The sequence below is a fragment of the Notothenia rossii genome (assembly GCF_949606895.1).
Source record: "Notothenia rossii genome assembly, chromosome: 2".
Taxonomy (NCBI): domain Eukaryota; kingdom Metazoa; phylum Chordata; class Actinopteri; order Perciformes; family Nototheniidae; genus Notothenia; species Notothenia rossii.
In genome coordinates, this window is record NC_136904.1 from 35,040,398 (window position 1) to 35,064,930 (window position 24,533).

At 41.5% G+C, this 24,533-nt stretch overlaps 1 protein-coding gene and 1 long non-coding RNA gene across 2 annotated transcripts; both read right to left on the reverse strand.

Moving 5' to 3' along the window:
• Positions 1-1,569: 1,569 nt before the first annotated feature.
• LOC307029538 lies at positions 1,570-5,280 on the reverse strand. Its single transcript, XR_013805382.1, has 2 exons — positions 2,599-5,280; positions 1,570-2,471 (listed from the first exon to the last, which is right to left on the reverse strand). It is a non-coding gene; the product is annotated as an uncharacterized lncRNA (long non-coding RNA).
• A 6,259-nt stretch (positions 5,281-11,539) lies between these two features.
• On the reverse strand, positions 11,540-21,169 carry kmt5b (lysine methyltransferase 5B). Its single transcript, XM_079666159.1, has 10 exons — positions 20,809-21,169; positions 18,360-18,605; positions 18,128-18,275; positions 17,807-17,972; positions 17,611-17,720; positions 17,240-17,406; positions 17,066-17,085; positions 16,824-16,960; positions 16,012-16,211; positions 11,540-15,614 (listed from the first exon to the last, which is right to left on the reverse strand). Exons 2-10 carry the CDS (start codon positions 18,514-18,516, stop codon positions 14,125-14,127), a joined length of 2,595 nt encoding a protein of 864 aa, XP_079522285.1. The 5' UTR covers positions 18,517-18,605; positions 20,809-21,169; the 3' UTR covers positions 11,540-14,124.
• Positions 21,170-24,533: the final 3,364 nt, after the last annotated feature.

Sequence of the window (24,533 nt, forward strand, 5' to 3'; positions counted from 1 at the left end):
AAAAAACCCAGCTCAACCCTGCATTATTATTTTAACTGCGGAGCGGCGCGTTGGTTCACACAGACTGCGGCTCACACAGCTGCAGAGAGTGAGGGAGCTGTCCCAGCACCTGATGGTGGATCAGCTTCCACTGGGAGCATTTCCCCTTTCACTAGCTTTGTTTTTACTAAAGACGAGAGCTTGAAACAAAAATATTAATAAAACGCTGCCGTTTGAATCGATAGCGTTTAACAGACGGTCGCTGTTTGGGACGTTACGTTACAGAATACTACGCAGACAGCGCTACCTGGGAGATCGATCACTTTATGTGCTAAACTATGCGGTACTATTAAATCCACGTAAACAGCAATGAGGCCAGATAAATTAAACCAGGATACATCCTTTACCGTCAAACTGGAGCTAAACACAGCTGCCTGTGTGCGTTTGATAAATACTTTCTGATTTTATATTTATTATAGGCTATGCTACTTATTATTAGCTATATGGCCCTAACGTGTAAAGATATACGCGCATTTGTACCAGTGCTTTTCACAAGTAGACTCTTGCAGGCCAGAGCTGGAGTAATTCAACAACAACAAAAAGACATATCTGAGAAGAGATCAGGACGAACAGAAACAGGAAAAGGAAAAGAGAGTAGGCTACACTGAAGAGACCAGGATGGTTAGAGCAGGAGAAAGCCAGAAGGAGATGAAGAGAGAGCCGCAGTGACGCGTCCATAAACCCGGAAGTAAACTTCTTCCGGTTCCTTCGTCAAAAACCAATGCAAATTCTCCATAGGATTTTGGAAAATAGCTCGAAATAAGGTCTGTGGTTGACACACATTTAAGAGAGGGATCACGTTTTGTTCAGCCGGATAATCTCCAGATGTCAACCGTACTTTTATAATTTTTGAATCATAAATCTAGTCGACAGAAGCAAAATGCTGACGTTATGCTATAAACGAACTACAAGCCAGTACAGCAGCAGGGTCGCACGACTTCAACGTCACGCCAACTTAAGATCGTTTCAACTGACTTGCACTGAAACTGCACTTTGAACTCTTTAAATATATTAACATTTTAAACTGTATACCCCGGTTATCTAGGCCCGTTTTGTTTAATGTATACCACGTTTATCTAGGCCCTTTTTGTTTTGTTTAAGGTATACCACGTTTATCTAGGCCCTTTTTGTTTTGTTTTATGAATACATGTCACACTGTGGGAAACGATATTTCGATATTTCTGGATGTATAACACATGTAGAATTTTTGAAAATAAAGCTGATTTTTACTTTCGCGCGCTTGCATATTTTAACAAAGCTTTTCATTTTAGCCACACTGAATTTAACTAGAAGTCATGGCTGTGTCAATTACCAGTCTGATATCGTTTTACAAAGATGACAAGAAGAGTGTAGATAGAGGAGAGAACCACTACAAGTCAGGACACGTAAAACATTGCAGCCTAGATGAAGGTGTGCTTACCGGTGTTGTCAGGGCTAGCATGAGGGACAAGGTTTATAGTGTCGGTGAGTAGTGATAGCAAGAGTACTATAGAGTTAATTTATTCACATTAATTCCCATCAACAAATCCATTTTATGTGTCACATGAAATCTTTATTACAAATATTACACACCAGAAAACACAGAAATATCCATGAAATAAACATACAGTAGGCTATAAACAATTAAAGGGATGATTGGGAAGGCATTACAAATGTAAATATATTTTAAATAATAAAACAATCCCCCCACCACAGGTATCTACAGGAGAAGAGGGAATTCTCTCCACTAAATGTGAATGCCCACGTGGAGAATGGAAATGCAGTCATGCGGCTGCATTAGCCATCTTTGCCATCCACAATTTCAGCTGCACTGACACCCCCTGTCAGTGGAAGAAGCCAAAGGCAGCTAAACGTACGCATTCAGTGGAGGAGCTATTTCCTCCAACCAATAACTAATCTAACCCGCTGACAAGAGAGCCCACCTCCGAAGATCGTGACTGGCTGAGGGACAGACTCAGGGGCAGGTTCTCAGGAATTTCTTGGCTTCTCTCCCCCGAGCCAGAAGAGGAACACTACAGCTTGGAAACACTTACTGTTCCTGAAATGATCAAATCTGTTGGGCATCAGGGAACTGAGGCAATTGTGGCAAGCATGGCATTGTCTGAAGAGCAACAGAGGGCAATTCAGGTGGCTACCACTGGTCAGCGAACTAGCCCAAACTGGCATTTGTTCAGGAAAGGAAGGTTGACTGCCAGCAACTTTGGAGCTGTCCTGAGGTCAAAGCGTGTGACTGCTTCCCTTATTGCCAGGGTGCTAGGGCAACAACAGGCCCTTGATGGTGTTTTGTCTGTACAGTGGGGGACTATGAATGAATGTGAGGGCGTCAGGGGTTTCACCACTGCAACCCAGATGCAGGCCCATGAGTCAGGATTGTTGGGGGCATCTCCAGATGGTCTGGTAGGGTCTTCCGCTGTGCTGGAGGTAAAGTGTCCCTACGGAGCCAGGGAAATGACAATTAGTGAAGCATTGCAAATCAAGGGCTTCTGTATCAGTAAGGAAAGAGAAACATTCAGCCTGCTCGAGGAACATCCTTAAGGCCCAGATACACCGGCCAGTCACCTGAGAAGTCGCTGACGCCGACACCGACTGTTGCGTCGCCGGACTCTCCTGCGTATTTGCCGACTTCGCGCACTGGAACACACCGCAAATCTGAGCCGAGCACGTATGAACTGCGCATGCGTGAGTGGCAATAACTCTCCTTACCAGCAGGCGGCGGTAGTGTGTATTCATCATTCAAAAGAGGCAACAACCGGAACAACCGGAAGACAGAGAAGAAGAACAGACTCCGTGATATAAACAAACAACAAATAGCGTTTTTCTTTCCATTTTCACTCTCGTCCATTGAAAACATAAACGAACAGGAGCTCTATAAACCGATGAGGTGAAATAGCCATCCGTGTGTGTTCCATCTTCCATTTGAAATAATTTGTTTACCTCCCTCACTTCCGTTAATGCTTCTCATGCACTGATTCGCTAGCTGAACAGCCAATCAGTGTTATCCCTTTGTCCGACTTCCGATGGTGTTCCCGACGCCGATTCAACATGGTATTATTATTGGTATTATTATTCTATAATTTGTAAAACTACGGTGTTAAAAACGACAATTTCAAATATACAGATTCTAATGGTCAGATATAGATATACAGATACTAAAGATAGGCAGGTACTTGCTTTCAAGCAGAACACAGGGGAAAACAAACTTAGCGGGAGTGTTTACGTGTTCGGCGTAATGACGTACAACGGCCTCGACAATTTCTGTAGTCCTATTCAGCCACTCGGTAACAACCATCGTTTTTCAGACACGTAAACTCTTCAAAAATCACCAGCTGGGTCACTGCTGATGTATTTGATGTCGTAGAACAAAACCTGATTTATCTCTTAAATTTGTGTCAACCACAGACCTTATTTCGAGCTATTTTCAAAAACCCTATGGAAAAAATGCATTGCTCTTTGACGAAGGAACCGGAAGGGCTAAAAATGCTAACTTACTTCCAGGTTTTATGACGCGTCACTGCGGTTCTCTATAAGTGAAGAAGAAGACATGTATACGAGGAATAAAGAGTAAGTGTCAGACAGAGGGGCAGGGATCAGGAGGCAGATGAAACTCCAGCTGGACCACATGGTATGTTTTTATTCTCCTTGCATGCATATTCCATTACAGCAGCACAATCTAGCGGCTCTTAGTATTGACAAATATTTATTGAAATGTGTTGCTGCACACGTCACCTTTAGCTCTCTTAAGAGATGGTTGATGTCATTTGTGTACGTAATTATAACTACGTACTCTTACTGTACTTACAGTAAAACAGAATTCTAGGGTGTCATGAGTATCTTTCTGATATTTTATACTATATTTTAGTTTGTTTGTCTGAACACTTTGTTTCTCTTGTGCATTAAGAACACTTGTGTTAGGGCATGATTTAACAATAAATAGGTTATATATACAGTACAAAATATCACGAACTGTCCACCCTCCCATGCCACCCTGGCATGACCTCTTGCCACTGCTTGTATCCCTTCACAGAACTAAAGTATGATTTAAAAAAAGGTTTAATGAGATGATGGAATCAACGCTGAACTGTATAACATAAAAAGGCCCACATGCTGAAAACCCAACCCCAGCACGGGGTCTGGGGCGATTCTCCTCCAGGATAATTTTAGAAATACTAACATATAAACTACACATTCTGGCAACTCTGAGAAAAATTATAATCTTTTATACTCAACATATTAATAATATTTTGTGCCATTGTTTGTTTTTCACTTTGTTCTGACAGCTGAAAAAAGTTCTAGTTCCAGATCTTTTTGGTGTGAATGCAAAATCCCAGGAACTATCGTAACTATTCCTGGAAAAAGTACTGAAAAAGGTGTGAGAGCGCCTATTAGTACTTTTAGTTCCGATAGTTTTTGAAATGTTGCGTTCACACGACTTTTTAGTCCCTGCTAGAGCAAGTACTTTCATGGGAGAAAAAGGTTCCCATTTCTGATTGGCTTGGCGAATTGCAAACCACGGCCCATAAAACTCTTGAAACGTTTTCTGAAGCCACCATTTGTCATGTCTAATAAACTTATAGTGAAAGTTTATTCTTTATGTTAATTTTGCCATGTCCCTTTGTCCTGTGCTTTATGTTTATTCCCTTAATTAATTCTCCCTCTCATTTCGGGCCTCCACGCTCCCCGCCCCCTTCTGTCTCCTTCGTCCTTGATTATTTTCCCCGCCCTGATTGTTTCCACCTGTGTCCCCTTTACCTGTGTATATATTGTGTTAGCTCCCTCCTATTCATTGTCAGTTTGTTGTCTCTCTATGACCTACGTTCCTGCTTACCTCACGGACTTCTCATGGATCTATGTTATTGATCACTGTTCTAGTTTTCCTCGAAAGAGTGTTTTTGTTTTCCTTGTTTCGATTACTGTGCAAATCCCAGTAAAGTCTTTATTTTGAAACACTATCCGAGTCTGAGTTTGAGTCGTGCAATTGAGTTCATGCCTCAGAGTTCACTCATTGACACCATTGTATTTGCTGGCATTAGCATTATTAGCATTAGGCCAACGCATCAATGGAGAGAGACTAACTTATGGCAACACAAAAAAAAACATGGGAGCGGTGGAGTGATGAGGAGGTGTCGGCGTTCTGGCGATTTACTCGGAAGGCTTCAGTAGAAGCTGCTGGGAGTCCCAGCAGCTTCTGAAGCCAGTCCCCAACTCCGGGGACTTCTGGCCGGGGACTTCGGGTGGTGGTATACGCCGTGAAGTTGTTTGCGCCCTGCCAGTAAACTCAAAGAAGAAGAAGTGACGTCAGCGGCTTCATTTGCCTAATCCTCCCTCGTGGACTTATTCCGGTGTGAACGCGATCTGCTCTTTAGTTCATCAGAACTAAAGAGTTCTGATTAATTATTGGGAACTAAGTACGGCAAAGTACTTGGTGTGAAAGCACCTAATGTGTGCACTAGATTCGGGGGGCGCCAGCTAAAATCTCGCCTAGGGCATCAAATTGGCTAGAACCGGCACTGGCAGCAAGGCCATGGTTGCGGTCGAATAGTAAAAAAATCAGCTCCTAGCGTCTATCCCTATCATCTATCCCTTGAACTCTGTGTGAAACATCACCGGGATAAGGGATAGTGGATAGGAGAATTCAAAAGCACTTAGGAGAAGAGACTGCGGTACTTTAGAGAATCCGACTGCACTTTCACTATCCGACGTGTTTATGATGCGCCAGCGGACGTCATAAATGTGCGTCTGCTGCAGTAGGGAAACTATGGAAACTACAGTTTTATATACAGAGGACTACAACATGGATGTATAATAAGAACGAGGGACTACTGTAACTCATCTCGAGACTCTGCACCGTGCTCTGATGCTGTTGTTTTATGCTTTATGAACGTGGACACCAGAGAAACATATTCTTCATGACCAAAGTTGGAATTTAAATAAAAAAGGAAAGTGAAACTTATGCTCGTCAGCCTCTCCCTCCGGTCCACATTAATATAAATGGTCCCAATACGTATGATTGTATGAGGTTTAAAACTTCCTTTATAACCTCCTTTAGCTTAGGAACCTCCCTTTTAGGAAAGGAGAGGATAAAATGCTGCCCCACAATGCCTTGCAGCCGCAGCATTTGCCATCACACAACAGTCGGCCCTTCACGGAAACAACCGATTATGACCGAGAAATGATATCACAGCCGGCTCGATTCGCTGACAGCCGTTTATGTTTTTAAATGGCATAATTTTCGCTCGCACCTGGTTAGGTGTTTTAGTCACAGTCACAGATGTTGCCAAGAGAACCCAAAATACCAATCACAATTAGTCACTCTCTTCCTTTTAAACTGAAACTACTGGTAAAGTTTCTTAACTTGCTTATTTTTCCCGACAAACATAAATCAACATAATTCATTATGTGACATATGTTTCTTATTGTCAACAAATCTCCTTAAAAGTTCAAAAACAAACATGAATAAATCAAATAACACATTAAAGTCTGATTCTTTTAAATAAAAACTATGGCAATGACGAAGACCTCATGAAAGACGACACAGGAAGTGAGGATACCCGGCCCGGAGGAAACCTGGGGTCCCCTTCTGGAGCCAGGCCCAGAAGGAGGACCCTCGAACCTCCTGGTGGACACCGGTGGTCAGGGAAGCCGCCCGACTGAAGAAGGAGGCCTTCAGGGATTTGTTATCCCGGGGGACTCCCGAGGCAGTTGCAAGGTACCGACAGGCCCGAAGGGCAGAAGCCTCAGCCGTGGTCGAGGCAAAGCAGCAGGTGTGGGAGAAGTTCGGAGAAGACATGGAAAAGGACTTTCGGGCGGCACCAAAGTTGTTCTGGAAAACTGTCCGACACCTCAGGAGGGGGAAGCAGGGAACAATCCAAGCTGTGTACAGTAAGGATGGGACGTTGTTGACCTCAACTGATGGAGTGTTAGGGCGTTGGAAGGAACACTTTGAGGAACTCCTGAACCCGACAACTCCGCCCTCTATGTTAGAGGCAGAGCTGGAGTATGACGGGGGATCAGCACCAATCTCCCGGGGGGAGGTCACTGAGGTCGTCAAACAACTCCACAGTGGCAAAGCCCCGGGAGTGGATGAGATCCACCCAGAAATACTGAAGGCTCTGGGTGTTGAGGAACTGTCATCGTTGGTACGTCTCATCAACGTTGCGTGGAAGTCGGAAACAGAACCGAAGGAGTGGCAGACCGGGGTGGTGGTTCCCCTTTTCAAAAAGGGGGATCAGAGGGTGTGTGTCAATTACAGAGGCATCAAAGTACTCAGCCTCCCCGGGAAAGTTTACTCTAAGGTACTCGAAAGGAGGGTCAGGCCGATTGTCGAACCTCAGATTGAAGAGGAACAATGTGGATTCCGTCCTGGTCGTGGAACGACGGATCAGCTTTTTACTCTCGCAAGGATCCTGGAGGGGGCCTGGGAGTACGCTTATCCGGTCTACATGTGTTTTGTAGACTTGGAGAAGGCGTATGACCGAGTTCCCAGGGAGTTACTGTGGGAGGTGCTGCGGGAGTATGCGGTGAGGGGGTCTCTACTCAGGGCCATCCAATCTCTGTACTCCCAAAGCGAGAGCTGTGTCCGGGTCCTCGGCAGTAAGTCGGACCCATTTCCGGTGAGGGTTGGCCTCCGCCAAGGCTGCGCTTTGTCACCAATCCTGTTTGTAATATACATGGATCGGATTTCGAGGCGTAGTTGTTGGGGAGGGGGTCTGCAGTTCGGGTCCGCTGCGCCGCGTTAAGGCTGCGCCACGGCGGTCGTATGGATCGCGGCCACTCTAGTCAATGGGTGCTATTCCACCACACGCGCCGCGTTACGGCTCAGACGCGTCCCAGGAGCGTGCCAGAAGCGGCTCTGCGCAGCGCTTCTCTAAAATTAGGATGAATCCTATTTTTGCCGCGGCGCAGCTTTAACGTAAGGTCGGGCAGGCAGCCCCCCCTCGCAGGAAGTGGAAAGGTGAGCATCCGGGCCAGGCCCATCCCCCACATATACTAATTTAGCAGACCCCCCTCCTTCATCACAACACCTCCACTACGATACGCACAATGGAAGACGAGGTTTTCATCATGGAAGTGGAAAAACACACTATTTTATATGATGTAACCAATGCTTATTACAAGGACAACATCAGAAAGGACAAGGCCTGGTTTTTAGACGCTGCAGTTTGTGGAGTGGAAGGTAACAACTACATATTAATGTTTTAAAGTTAATTAATACCCGAATTAAACCTGAATCAATAAAAAACTGCGAGCCTGCACGCACAACGCTACGCTTCTGAAACACTTCTGGGACGCGTCCGGTGGGTTATGGCGCTAGACCAAAACCGCGGCGCAGCCGTGATGCGGCGCAGCCGTGATGCGGCACAGCGCGGCGCATACGGACCCAGTAGAAACTGGGGGTAAGGATTGCACCACTGCTTTTTGCACATGAAGTGGTTCTAATGGCTTCATCGGTCTGCGACCTTCAGCACTCACTGGATCGGTTCGCAACCGAGTGTGAAGCGGCTGGGATGAGGATCAGCACCTCCAAATCTGAGGCCATGGTTCTCAGCAGGAAACCGATGGACTGTCCACTCCAAGTAGGGAATTAGTCCTTACCCCGAGTGAAGGAGTTCAAGTATCTCAGGGTCTTGTTCTCGAGTGAGGGAACAATGGAGCGTGAGATTGGCCGGAGAATCGGAGCAGCGGGAGCGGTACTGCAGTCGCTTTAGCGCACCGTTGTGACGAAAAGAGAGCTGAGCCAGAAGGCAAAGCTCTCTGTCTACCGGGCCATTTTCGTTCCTACCCTCACCTATGGTCATGAAGGATGGGTCATGACCGAAAGAACAAGATCGCGGATACAAGCGGCCGAGATGGGTTTTCTCCGCAGGGTGGCTGATGTCTCCCTTAGGAATAAGGTGAGAAGTTCAGTCATCCGGGAGGGACTCAGAGTTGAACCGCTCCTCCTTCGCGTCGAAAGGAGCCAGTTGAGGTGGTTCGGGCACCTAGTAAGGATGCCATCTGGGCGCATCCCTAGGGAGGTGTTCCAGGCACGTCCAGCTGGGAACAGACCAAGGGGTAGACCTAGGATCAGGTGGAGGGACTATATCTCTTCGCTGGCCTGGGAGCGCCTTGGGATCCCCCAGTCAGAGCTGGTTGATGTGGCCAGGGAAAATAAAGTTTGGGGCTCTCTGCTATAACTGCTATCCCCGCGACCCGACCACGGATAAGCGGGAGAAGATGGATGGATGGATGGATGGGCAATGACATCCATGTTACACTGAATATCCACAAACACTGACATGTATGGGGGTTATTCCCTATCTTTATTCAAGAGCGTGGTCTTTAAATTTGAGTGCATACTTTATTGATTTCACGTTCAGAATATGTATTTCTTTCCCTCAAACCCTGTCCTCACACTCAAGTAGTGCCTGCTTGCACTTATATTTGCTCTGCTTCTGCTCAAACTGTACGCTTGCAATCATATTTCCTGTGTTCCAGCTTAAAACCTTCTCCTCGCACTCTGTTTCTGTGGCTGTTTCTGTGTGCTCGTGAAATGTCTGCTCTCAGATTTATTCTGTGCGCGCTCTGATCTTTTGTGCAACAACCCTGTCAAAATCCCTCAACCAATAGGAGGCCAGGGGCCGTATTCACAAAGCATTTTATCTTACCGCTAGGAGTGCTCCTAACTCGCGCTAAAACATTTTACGTAGAAGTTTTTTCTTAAAAGTTATTCACAAAGCCGCTGAGACCTACTCATACTAAGGATGAATCACTAACAGTGAACTAAGAGTGACGCGCCGTTGCTATGGATTACGTCGATTCTCGTGCATGAGTTTAGAAGCGGTCAGTACGGTGATTGGTTGTTCAGAGCAGGCGGTCTCGGTGAAACTCATCCGCAACATCCCACAAACGAGCCCACTAAATCACCGAAAAACAAAGAAATAGTCTAGGCTAGAAAGGTATTCCTATCAAATAGTTATGAACAGTGCAGTTAGCAGAATACACGCATGATGACAAGCTTGTGCAGACCACGATAATGACGTTGTATATGCACGTTAAAGAGAGAGAGCAAACAATAAAAATACGTAAATTGCATTAAATCAAGGAGGCAATTAAAAGCACCCTGCAAACTATTTTCCAATGAGCATATTTCCAGCACTTAAACACTTTCAATAACAGCCCATACCGCCGTTCAAGTCCCCCTATCATGATGAATGAAAACAATCTGCGTGTTGATGGAATGTACTTTCTTTCTATTGACGAACACGTCCTCATCTTTTGAGGGCGCAATTATTTTTATGTGCGTCCCGTCAATAGCACCGACCACACCGGGCATACCTGCAATTGCCATGAAGTTGGCTTTGATCCTGTGTAGTTGTTGATTGTCCAAAGGAAACCGAATAAACTGTTGGATGATATGTGGTCTAGAGAGCGCGTTAATGGTTTGGTTTATGGCACGGCTGACTGATGGTTGCGATATTCCTAAATCGTCGGCATTGCAAAATTGCATTTTCCCTGTTGCTAAATATCGTAGTGTTGCCAAACATTTTATTTCCGGACTAATCGGGTTATTCCTGTTAGTCGGGGATGTTATTGCATCCCGCACTAATTCCACAACAAGTTTGATACCCTCACGATTTAGCCTATATCTCTTGATCAATTCACAGTCTTCCATTGTCTCCAAAACATTTCGTCTCGCAGCCATTTTCAGATTTTTTGTGAATAGGTCTTACTGAGTTAGGAGTCCTCTCGAGGACTTTTAAGCTCTCCTAAACTTAGGTGCTACTTTTAGGCCTAAAATACTTTGTGAATTGCTCTTAGTGAATAAAATTAGGAGTCCTAAATGTAAGACTGACACGCCCATTATGTTTAGGAGTTTCTCCTAAATTCGCCAGTTAGGAGCTACTTTTAGCCCTAAGATCCTTTGTGAATACGGCCCCAGGTGTCCTTGCGGGTGCGTTCGCTTTACTTATTAGAGTGTCCCGTAAGGGCGGTTAGAGCAGACATTTCAAGAGCGCACAGAAACAGCCTGAGTGCGAGGAGGTTTTAAGCTGGAACACAGGAAATCTGTAAGCAGCGATATATCTGAGTGCAAGCGTACAGTTTGAGCAAAAGCAGAGCAAATCTAAGCGCAAGCAGGCACTATTTGAGTGCGAGGACAGGGTTTGAGGGAAAGAAATCAATAAAGTATGCTCTCAAATTTAAATACCACGCTCTTGAATAAAGATAGGGAATAACCCCCATAGACATGCTGCCAGAAATACTCACATACCACCAAATGTGAATTCACCCGCACCTAAAAACAGTCCCCACAAATCTGTGAGCTGTTTTTAAATGTATGTGTCATCAGTATTACGTTTACCAATGGGAAACATTGCTGGTGTTGGTCTATTCATGGAATTGGTTGACAATAATACAAAAAAAGGTTAAATATAAAAAGCCATATTTGTGATCGACACCATATTAAAAGCCAAACATGGATGTGAACATCCAGGCAACTTTAAAACAGGCTCCGGAAACAAGATTCACAAAGAAACTTTATATAGTTTTCAAGTATTCAAAACTGTTAAATAAGTACAAGATGTGTTCACAAGATTTACATATCGGACAATATACGCACTGTCCATTTTTAATTCTCTTTACGTTTCCCACTACCCACGTTACACGCTAAAATGTCCGCAAACTATTCACATTTGTGTTTCCTTTTTTATTTTTTTTGCTTTAACTTTTTCTTATCAATTGGGAATCTTGACAGCTGTCTATTGGACAAAGACCACACAGACGGTACACCTGGAACAGTTTACAGTGTAGGATGGAGACGTCCGACAAAGGGGGGAACTGAGCCAGGATCAGAACGGTGATTAGCTGCTGGTGATATGAACAGTACACACAAGGAGAAGTGGGTTAACATTCAAACTCTGTTGATCCCTTGAATCTATTAGACAGTTCCTTAACTTCCACACAACAAAAATAAAATAATATACAGAAGGACTGGCGGTGGACTTATTGTGTTTCAATAATTTCAAGGGGGGAGCAGATGGCTTTAGCATTGTCACTTTTCATTGATTAGTTACAAACGTGGTCTAAATGTGTCAAAAAGCTTTTTGTTAAGGCACCTACTGCTGTGGAATTGACAGTTTCTTAAAGTTTCTGCAAAAAAAGTAAATGTAGGCTACAGACAACTGATAACTTATATTACTGCTCTAAAAATGTGTATTTCTACAGAATTGTTGGGCCTGTCGAAGTTAATCCTGCCACCATCTACCAGTCAAGATTCACACAGGACAGAGACTCACACAAAGATGACAAGGAAACAAAAGTAGCACCATAGAGAAAAGAATACATGATTCTACACTAACATTTCAGACAATGTGATTTTAGTGTAGACGGACATCTTTGTTGACTTCTGAAAAGGTGAGACTGGACATTTAGAGAAAATAAATCTGAGGGACATGAGCCAGTCTTTCTGTACATTACTTTTCAGAATTACAAATAAAAAATAAAAAAGCAAATAGGTAGCCTTAACGTATGGATTTGATTTGATTTACCTTTGAACTACCATGTGTGCCATGTTATCATTATGACAGTAGCGCCAAAGAAAAAGCCCATTCATTTATCCTCGACTGATTATAAAAAACGGTGTGCTTTTATTTCTTTGAATTCTGCAGCTTAATTGACTTTATTTACAGCGCCGTGGAGTCGATTCACTGGAAAAGAAAACATTGTGCAACTCCATCGTATCGTTTGTGTCGTGAATGTGCGACAACTGCAGGCAAACTAAACACACATGCATAATGTTACTGCAAAGTGGTCTGTAGCACATTTTGATGCATGTTAATAACATATATAAAACAGTTTGCTTCTCTTTCTATGGTGAAAAACATGATAGCACAGATTTGTTTAAAGGTTTAAAATTGCATGATTGAACTCTACAGAGAGACACGTGATTAACTTACACAGTAAATAATGTTGATAATTCATGAAATTCAAGTGGTTCTTTAAACCAGGAGAACTACTGGGATAATGAGAACATGGCACCTGAATCCAAATGAACTGACTGACTGTTCTTATAATGCCTCCGGAGAATCCACGACACACTGCATGGTTAACCACACAAAAGATTACAAACTATGAGACAGAAATCAAAAGCTCAATAAAAACCTGCCTATGAGACAGAGGGGGATAGTCAACATACTGTACACTTTCTACAATATCCATGTCCATTATGAATATAACAAGTGCATTCACTTAAAGGAAGAGTTGAACTTAAAACAAATGCTTTTTTTTCACTTAGGATGAGGCCAGATTATTCAGAAACAATAAAGAGGACCACTTCCTGCCCTTTTCATTTAGAGCAGAATGCAAATATTTGCCTCCGTATACACGTATATACGAATACATTTAAAAAATAAAAACTGTCCATCTGGCCTTTTTTCCCTAACTATCTCCTCCGCAAACCAACTCCAAATATTTGTCGGACCAATAGGTGGCGCCATGTCAACGATGCGTCAAATACAAGGTAAGAAGATTCGGAGAATGAGCAGCGAGTTTGTCTTGTGAATGTAAAACATGTGGATGCCAGATGAGGTGGGTTTGCTGCCTAGTGTTACTTTACAAAAGCCGACAGTTAGTCCGCCATTGTTTCACGCGCATGCTCATTACACAAAGCTTTATTTCTCAAACACTACGTTTTACACGGATACACAGTAACCACAGTTTTTGAAAATCTCTGTTTAGGTGACTGAAAATTCTGTTTGTATGGGGAGGAGACCAAAACGTGAGCAAAAATATTAGTTTTCAAAATTATCTCTATTCGTGTAGACAGGGCCAAAATGCAGGAAAATGGAGTTGGTGATTAAACTTTTTCTTAATTTGAGTATTTGCTTTAAAAAAAAAAAACTCAAATTGAAACTAAATTATAAACATAGGTGAATAACAGACATTTGTTTTAAGTCAACAGCACCTTTTAGTAACGTTCATTCAAATGTTTAACTTTTCAGCAATTTCTTTTTTCTTTAAATTACTGTACTTCTTTTACATCAACACAACAGTTGATTAGCGAGTCATCTTTATTTACAGGGGAAAGGTGGGAGTGATGAGCTCCACAGCTTATGCATTGAGCCTCAGGGACTGATCCTCTCTCCTCCTGGAGGAGATATCGATGTCTATCGAGTCTTTACCCACAATGAGTCGGAGGCGCTTCGCTGGAGGAAGTGGAATGAAATCGTCTTCGAACTCATTGTCGAAGTAGTCATCGTCATCCTCCTCTTCCTCGTCGTCCGTGTCCTCCTCTGAAGATGACGATGAGGACGACGATGACGAGGGCTCAGCCATGACCTTTTGGGTCCGATGTCCACCATTCCTGGAGTCCAGACTCTGGCCCATGTCCCCGTTAAAGGACATCTGGTCCGCCTTGGTCTGGGATATCCTCCGTGCATCGTCCTCCCTCTTCAGCTGGAACTTCAGCTTGGTGGAGTTACTGTGGACCCCGGGGGAAAATCCGTTATTTAGTTTGGCTATGTATGAGCTGCCTTTGTCCTTGTCATGGTCCTTGCTGAACTTGATGCTGATTTTGCTGGAAGAGGCCGAGTTGACCGAAGAGGCAGAGAGGTTGGAGGAGCCAATGGGGTCCTTGGTGTCGTTGGTCTTGCTACTGCTGCTGTCCCTCCGCCGGCGGAGCGTCAGTTTGGGGATACCTGTGCTGTTCTCCAGGATCAGCTGGGCGTCATATCGCGTGATCTGACGCTTCTTTTTCACCTTGTCCTGTGACCGACAGCTACTCTTGCCCTTGTCCCTGCGAAGGGATTTGCTGCCGTTCGAAACCCCGTTGTAGTCCCTATGCCGGTCGGCGAAGCTCAACACCATATTCCCACAGTCAGAGAAGTTAGTGTTGTGACTAGCAGCCACCGGCATGAACGGCTCGTCGTACGAGTCTTCACATTTAATTGTTCGTGTTGGCCGTTTCCGCCTGGTGCATGAGCCTGTTCTGGCATAGCCAGAGTCTAACGATGGCTGCTCATGTCCTACCCCATGGTGGAGGTGGTACTCCATGTCAGCTGGCTCTGTTTTAATGACCACTCCACCAGGGACTGGGCTCAAGCCGTCCATAGCACTGGGCTCTAGCTTAACACCAGCTGCAGCTTCCTGGGCTGTTACCAGTGTCCTTGTGGACCTGCGAGTTCTGTACGTCGAACACTGACTGCCCTCACTACCTTGCACATGTTGTAGATTGCCATTTTCCTTGGCAGCATGACGGGTGAGGCAGCCCCGCTGGCCCAATGTCTGCTGCACCAGCTCCTGTCCATCCTTCTCCTTCTTCACGGTGACGCCTTTACACAGCGACACCTTTGAGTCCCTGAGACCCAGCTGGCAAGTCTCTCCTTTGGCCAACGCCTTGGGCTCTGCACCCCTTCTGCGACTCCGCAACTGGACTTTACTTAGTGAAGGCTTGGATTGGGATTTTAGTCTCTTTGGTACCCTGTTATTGTTTACACGACCTTGTTTTGAACATGAGGTAGTAAGGGCTCTTGACAAAGTCTGTCTGGATTGAGTCCTGTTTTTATACTTCAGGCCAGAAGATGATGTTCTTTTTCTGGCAGCTGGTAGATAAAGATAAAAAGTTGCACATAACATATTTATAATGTTTCAAGAAACCTGCCAACAGTGTTGGCTGGGTGACATTTACAGAATCAAGCAGTGACTCAGAGCCAACATTAATAATTAATAATATAACTTCACTGAGAAGGATAAACACTGAATTATGATAGCAAGAAGTCCTAAAATAAAGATATTGGTTGTTCTTCACGATACAGAATTACATCTATATAGCCCTGCTCTAATATACTGATGTTCTTATTCAAATCCTTAGTAGAATGCTCCTTTTACCACACCACGCTGGCAGGTGGGATTTCTTTTCTGCTCCGACATTTTTGAGTTTGGGATTTGAACCTGTGCAGTAACTATGGCTACAGCATTGAATATTTAGAAGACTCTTACATTGATGTGTTTTTGGCATTTCCTGAGAGTCAACATCGGTGTGAGAGCCTACAGAGTGACTATCTGAGCTCCTGTTTCCTTCCCCCAGCTTCTTCAGCCTGTTGAGACGCTTGTCTGTCTCCCGCAACCCGTACTTGCTGTTGATCACCGGCACCTCCACTGGCAGCCCAGCTTTGGATTTGAAAGCACCAGTGCCCCGTCTGCGACAAAAAAGGTGAATAGTTGAGCAAAAAAACAAATGCAAATATCTTGGAATTAACTTGTGATTTTATAATACTGGTAATATGACCGTTTGACAATTTAACACGTCTGTTTACATAGTTTTTAATAATTTATGTTGCTTTGAGTTTTCCCTTTTGAATATATATTTTGTTTTTACATTGTTGCATTCATATATATTTTTATTTTTTTGGGTTGAAAAAAATAAAATAATGACAACATTTGTCCCAAAAATAATACTGTTTATCATGATAATCAATTATGTTGGTTAATAATGGCATTTAACATTTTATTATTGACAACAACAGTATGCTTAGAGGAGATAACAGACCGTGGTTATAGGCGCAGTTCGGATCGCGAACCTAGCAGTTTATATTTATTGACGGAAGCAATAGAAGCACTTTAAAATCAATATGTGGTGCAAAATACCTGTCTAAATAGCACGATCACACAGAGCCATCGAGTCATTTTTGATAATTCTACGCCGACAAGTTGAGCAGTTTACATCAGAGTGTTGAATCATGACCGGCTGTGATTAAGTTCTAGATTACGTTTTTATGTATTTTCACAGTGCAACTAATGGATCCACCTACCGTTCACATGTATAGCATTCACAATATTCATTGTTTTCCCCAAAAAACCCGTCTCCGTAGTAACAAGAGATTTCCTCTCCTGGTTCAATGTCCCTCAAAACCTTCACACAGGCTGTGTCCCGTCCTGTCGATACAAACTAAACAGAAAAATAAAATGTGATTATTAACAGGAGCTCTAAAAAAAAACAACTGATAATTAAGATTATATTTTTTTCTAAAGAAAAGTGTTCTAGAGAACTTACCTTGCAGTTTGGTCGACAATCTGAACAAAGAAGGGACACATTTAATTAGTATCCATACAAAGAATATTGGACTAGTGGAGATTATAAATTATATATTTAATTATAAAAATTCCCCTAAGGGCATCTCGTGATGTTGTCAGAAACCAGACCATGAGAAATAATATTGACTCGTACCGTGATTGATGAACGCAGCTGGTCCCAGCCAGAGCTGCGCACAGTTCTTACGGGTTGAATACATGACGCTGAAGTCATTCTCCCCGTGCCGGAGCAGCATGTTTTCCTCACTCTCTGAAAGCTCGGCAATGCATCCCACAAGGTACTCGATCTTGTCATTTCTCTTCCTGTTAAAGAACGATAGGAGAAAAAAAAAAAGGTAGGAAAAGTTTATTAAACACTGCATAAATGGGCAGCATTACCTCCGGTAGAAGTGCTTTCACACATACACCAGAACAACCTTTAAATGTATTGACTAATACAGTTAATATTCATTTAGCAGGTGGGGGCTAATGCAATTAGTTCATGGACTAGTGGCAGCATATCCTCACCATTCCTTTGTTGCCACAATTTTAGCTCCATTTTGCTCTGATGAATAGCGATTACAAGGGAGAATCTCAAACCCGCTGTCTGTGGCAAACATCCGCAGATACACAAATACCTGTGCGAAACAAAAAGTTAGTCATGTTATTGTTTTTGATACTGGAAAATGTAAAACATGGGAAATCTTGGGAAATGTCTTTTTACATGTTGCTTGAAGAGCTTTTCTTGAGCTTTCGTCTTGTGGAGAAATTGATTTCGAGACCAGTCTCCGGTCGTCAAAGCTCTGAAAGCTTTCTCCAAGTTGTCGTGTTTCTTGAAGCGCTCGATGATGTCCTTAAGCTCTTCTTGCCTTCCCTTAATTGGTCGAAATCTGCAGGGATAAATTAAGGGCATGAAGCAAATGGAACCCGAATAGGAAAATCTGAAATAACATACAGCCTAATCCAGGACAATCAATATAAATGCTTTTATAGGAGTGTGAATAGGCTGCAGGATAATCAGTTACACTGTGATATATCTGCTGACCTGGTGTTCATTTTGTGAGTTTGAAAGCCCAGGTATGGATCCAGGATGAGGCTTGTGGTCAGGTCATCATTCTCACACAACTCCTTGGCAGTCATTCCTGACGAGGGCACACAGCGCCTCTCTGCCTCCAGGCTGGCTGCAATAAACCCTGTAAACACCAAACCCAAGACTGGTGTTAGGCATGTGCCTAATGAAGTATGTACACATTTGTTAACAAACATGTGTAACTCACTGCGGCTACACCTCCGACTTCTGTTTTTGCTGTGTCGCAGGGACACTCGCTGTGAGTGCTGGGAGCGAGTCTGGCTCACATGTTGCTCGCTGGTCAACTTGTTTCCGTGTCGTCTGCCATTTAATACCATGTTCTTGGATTCGCCTAGCCACTTCATGCCCACAATCCCCCTGGTCCAGTTGCATTTAGTCTCCGAGATGAAGAAACACTCTTGAGTGGGGAAGACTGGGGTCTAGAGTTTGAAACCTGGAAGCATAGCGAAAAACAAAATGTCACTAGATGACACAAATTAGATTACACGGATCGATGGGATGAAAATGAGCAGGTGGATGTGTTATCAGCTCAAAGGCTGCTAAGACAAATACAGAAAAAATGACTATTGTTCAACCACCAAAATAGATTCATCACCTAACAGGGGACAAGTAATTAATTCATTTTTCTCTATACTGTGAACCTTTGCATATTCCGTGATCAATATTGTGCACAAAACTTAAAACAATATTTGAAATTACTGGAATTGTTGAGGTTCAAGGCAGACAAGCTCACAACTGGCAGCTGCTGCTAAAGTGTGACCCGTTAGTTCCCCCAGTGGTGACTGGCGTTGTTTACACTGTGGTAGGTTTAAGCAGGGGTGGAATGTATGTAACTAAGTACATTTACTCAAGTACAATGTTGAGGCTCTTTAAATTACTTGAGTGTGTCCATTTCCTGCTACTTGATAATATTATTTTACTAAGTCTATTGAAAAATAGTGTGCTTTTACTCCACTAAATGTATATTTAATGTTGAGATACTTTGCCAATTTTGATTATTTATACAAAATATAAAATTCGAAAACAAAGTATGATGTATTATTATTATTATGATTATATGTTAGGATACCCAGTAGTATATAAAGTACTAAATATACAAGTTTATACATTAATAAGTATAATCTAGTAATAAAATACATATTATACCGGAGTATTTTTGGACTTATTTTTTTGGGGGGGGTTGAATACAGGACGTGCACTTACTTACGTACTAACAGAGTATGTGTACATTGTGGTATTACTACTTTCCTTCTTACACCACTAGGTTGGATGTTCTTAATATACATCCATGGGTTGGACACAAACAGGAAAGGATGTGTTGAGGAAAGAAGTTTAAAATTATCCTGTAGCGCCGCTTAGTGTTAACTCCACATAATGCACACTGGCTTATTGTCAAGTGCAACAGAAACGTCGTTGGTACCAACACATAAAGTATGGCTTTGTCACTTCATGGATCAGCCAGTCCTGAGCACTGATCCTATAAAACACATCATACAATATTTATACTACCGTCATATGAGTAAAGTGGTATCCAAATGCGCTATTGCGTCGCAATGAGCATCATCTCATTTGTAATCGATGGATATAAAATATCTTCGTTTTTTTTTTTTAGCTCAGAAGCTAACGTTAGCCACATTTAAAACCACAAGGTATCAGGAAATGCCACGCACAGGAGCTGAGGCCGAGATTGTCTCAGTTATCAATATAGCGTTGCATTGTTTGTCAACTGTCTTCTCTCTAGCCGTGCATTCTCCGCTAGCATGGAGCTAACCACTATAAGTCGACGCCGGGGAGATGCTCGGCCATGGTGGTGGTTAGCTTGCAGCAAACGCCGGCAATGTGCCATGCACTGTAAACGTTGCACACCCACCATAAAAACACTGTCAGTTAACTCCTATTTCAACACAAAGACCGGAACAGAGTATCACACGGGTGGGGATATTAAACAAAACTACACCATAATAACTGCACTCCACATCTCAAGATGATTTCAAATATTCCATTAAAAAATGCTTACAGAGAGATAATAAAACCCCGTTTTATGGGAGCGTTTACTAACACGTGTCTATTCTTATTAAGAGAACACATATTTGTGAATTATTTAACAGTACTGCTTAGTTTATGCTAGCTAGCACCAAACTTAACTTCAGTGAGCTCACTAGCTTTGTCAGCTAGCAGTCAACAACAGTCGACAATAACACACCACCGTTACCCTTTATCACAATAATAATATACAGTTGTGTGCTTCAAATATTCGAGGAAATGAGCAGATATATAACTGCACACATTGCCCTGTAACTTACGTTACCTGCAAACCACTGGACCACAGCAGGCTAACCCAAGCTAACACACACTGCGTTAGCCTGGGTTGTTTGATTTGGAAACCATTAATGCTAGTTAGCTTAGCAGGCTAAATCTATCATTTGTAAGCGAATTAAAAGTTAGTTTGTGTGTCGATCCCCTTGTACACACGGTGCACTGTACTCATAAAAAGAGAGTAGAACAATCAGAGTATCAGTCCAGGCATTATTTATCATTATAGCAGGCAGTTAGATAGCTGAAAGCATTTTCACGCGTTGGTAGCGTTTAAATGTCTCCAGTCGACTACAGACGCAGAACAAACACGTAATACTCACAAATGTGATTTTGTGAAAACAATCACGAAATCAAACTCCTTCAAACTCATCCAAATTTGGCACGACACCCTAAACAAAAAATATCACAGGAAACACAATTTTTTTTTTTTTAGAAACTAACATTACAATTCAAGATGGCGGAGCGAAGGAGAAAAAGGCGCAGCACAGCCATCCCCAAAAGAAAATAGATCCAACAAATAACGCAGCCGAAGTCGTCTGTCGGGGTCGAAACGGGAGACAGTTCTCGAGGATAGAGTATGAAACTTTAAAAGTGAGCGCTGTTTTAGAATTTTCGTAGCTCTCTTTTTAAAAAAAGAGGTCGAAAATTGCTACTTAGTTTGGTAGTAATTGTCGGATGTACACAAAAGTAGTGCTGCATAAACAAACCTCTTCCTAAAGAACCCAACGGTAGTGGGCAGACAACACTGCCTGCCTCCCGTACCATGCAGAACCTCAACAGAACAAGTGAACTTAGAACCACATCTAGAACTGATAACGTCTTCCTTATACTGCACTGATATTGAGATGTCCCTTCTCTTCACTTACTACTTGTTAATGCTGTTCCTCAGTGATCCCTTTATAAAACCATACGATTTTCCATCCCAATGGACATTGTTAATTGTTCCACATCATTGAATTATTGTTAGTGACATTAATTTAATGAGGTTACTTTTTTTTCTTAAATGAATACTCAACCATATTTGTTTAAAATATTTTACTTTTGTTTTACTGTTGGAGTTATTATTATTAATATTATTATTATATACAATAGTTACAAACAATTATTAAGTAATAAGCTTATCCAGTGTTGTATTAGTATTAGTTATTTGTAAAGTATATAACCAAAATACAATTAATTAGCATAAAAATATTAAAAAAAGACTACCAAAAGAAAAAGTTGGCTACTTTTATGCACAATGGCCCTTTTCATAAAAATGTGCCTATAATCCTATAATCATTCATGCATTATTTTTATTTCGTTATTAAATACATTTTAATCATCATATCATCTTTAAATTACATAATCAGAATCAGAATCTGAAACAGAATCGCTTTTATTACCAAGTAGATTTACACATACAAGGAATTTGCTTTTGTACATGTGTTGCATACTAAGACACAGAAATAATAATACGTAACAAAACAACATTAAATTAAAATAGGACTGTTATGACAGCTATTTAAAAAAAACAATTAATAACCTGCTAAATATATTTTCTACGAATAGATGCATGCATTTCATTAAACAATTCATTACCTTCACTGATTCCCGAATTCTAGTCTAGATCCACTGCGGACAAACAAAAAACGTTTGCCTTAAACTTCAATATCCCCCTCAAGCATTTATGACTGAATTCAAAAACACACCTTGTACTCTGTTTTATCTTTTTTTGTAGACAACCACATGACACATGCTGCACAATACTTTGCTGAGAGGCCTACATCAACTTAAGTTAGCGTGACCTGCTTTGACTGATTATGTTAAAATTAATATAAGTAGGCCTACATACATACAACAACAATTAATTAAGTTATTTTACAATCAGCTTGCAGCAGACAACAAGACGTGCAACAATACATTGGTTCAATTCAAACAGTGTGCATGAATATTGTTTTCTCCTGACTGAAAATAAATCTAAACATTTAAATAAAAAACTTAGCAGCTTTAGTGTAAGTTCAGCATTTATAGATGTATCTGTCATTTTATAGGCATATCAACTTTTACCACTTTGTCTTGGTATCTCAAAATGTTAAAAATGTGAAGGGAACCAAATAACATTAAGAAAACCACCTCTTATTGAATAAAGGATTTGGATGATAATTCATACCCAAATTCAGATTTAGCTTGTATTCTTCTTATTTTCAAACCAATCTGTTTTTCTTTATTTCCTCTCTTGAATATAACTTTGTCCCATTTTTATAATTCTTCATTTTTTCAATCCTCATTCTTTTATCTCTTTTTTCAAAAGACAAGGCACACTTGTGATTTATATTTTTACTATATAAACACATTAGATGTTTCTAGCTCCTGTACAATTCTCTCTCTCTCTCTCTCTCTCTTCTTTGTTCTATTATATAATTGCTCATCAAGAAAGTTTAGCAGTTGAAATAAGTAGTTATTAAGTAGTTAAAATACAGACTCTATGGCTTTGTGGTCTGTTTTATACTGCTGTAGATGTTTAAGGTTGTGCTTCATTCTAAATTGTTGGGCAGTTTGATCTACAGCAATGAATCATTTAGCTTTAAGAACTATATATTTCTAAACACATAAAGAAACATACCATCCTTCAATTTATCCCTAAAATTAAAAAACGTTCGATATACGTTGTATTCACTGGACAGGAAGGAGTTGAAAAGCTGTGATCGGAAAAATAACTGAAGTAAAAAGTACAATATTTACCTCTAGGCAGTGGTGCAGCAGAAGTTTTTAACTTTCATTAAATGGAAATGCTACGGATAATTTTAACTTCTGTTAGCACCTGTTTTTGGTTTTGTGTAAAAAGGTCAAAATAACATTGCCAACTATAGTGGCTGCAGCTGTAGTCAATTGAAGATTAAAGACTACAATTATCACAGTGAAAGTCTATAAAAAGACAGATATGGGCAACCTGTGTAGAACACATGGACAAGAAACAGTTCTCAAACTTTGTATTATTTCATGTTTATCATTCAAAATAATAATAATTGTACCTCTTTTTTATTTGTTTTAACTCTTGTCAAGGCCTATGTTCTTTTATACAAATGTGTTGAAAAAATGTCATTTTATTATGATAATCCGCACAACCTGAATGACATTGAACCAGCCTCATAAGCCATGGCACATAGTCAAAACTTTGGGTAAAATTAATAACTTGAAAGATAATGTTGTGGAAGTAACTAAAAGGCATCTAAAATGGTTAAGAAACACATGAAGGAAATGTCTTTTGGGTCATTGTTTTGGTTTTATGTCCCACAATTTCAGTGTTTTGGTCTGAACGCTGATTGAAGTGGATTTTAGCAGTAGGTGTTCTTAAAAGCTCCGCATTAGCTAAAGACACAGATATTTCATGCATCAGCATGGATGAATTATAACAGGGGCAGAGGGGCCCAAAGTGTCAGGGTCCCCTGGCCTTCATCATGACTTTTACTGCAGAAATGACTCTTAGTCACACACATACCAACCAGTAAGGGACTCAGCATTACAAAAGACTCACACCAAATATAAAACGGGCAAATTGTAGAGACACAAAATGAATACAGAAACTATTAAGTATCTGTCTTGTTCTTACAGTAAGTGAGAGAGGTGGTGGGGCCTTTGCATGTCTGTCCTCATTATCGACCCATGTTCATCAGGTGGACATATTAATCCAAAGTATCTGCAAATCCTTTGTTGTAACGTTTTCTATAAATGCATAAAAAACAAACTTTTTATACACACTTTAAATGGGTACCAAAACGCTGAACTAATAAACATCTATTTATTTTGTATGAGTTTAGAAGTTTTAGGAAACCATACTTAATGTTGTATTCAATCATTTTGTAGGGTTCTAGTAAGTTTAAAGGCATGTTCAAAGTTGGTGAAGTACCAATTAAAAGTTTTTTTATTAAGTTATTGTTGTATTTTTGTTGTTGTGGTTTTGCCATTTTCTTTTCTTTTTCTGAAAGAAATTGGTGCATTTGTGGATTGTATTTGAACAGATAAGGCAATATTACTCCTCCTTTACTTCAAACATTCACTTCTGGTC

Bases quoted from the DNA above. Each gene is read 5' to 3' on its own strand.
- kmt5b (XM_079666159.1), bottom strand. From the start codon at position 18,516: ATGAAGTGGCTAGGCGAATCCAAGAACATGGTATTAAATGGCAGACGA. The intron at 17,973-18,127 runs GTCAGCAGATAT...TTATCCCTGCAG, and splicing joins ACTCACAAAATGAACACCAG to ATTTCGACCAATTAAGGGAA. The intron at 17,407-17,610 runs GTGAGGATATGC...GTTCTTTAACAG, and splicing joins ATTGTGGCAACAAAGGAATG to GAAGAGAAATGACAAGATCG.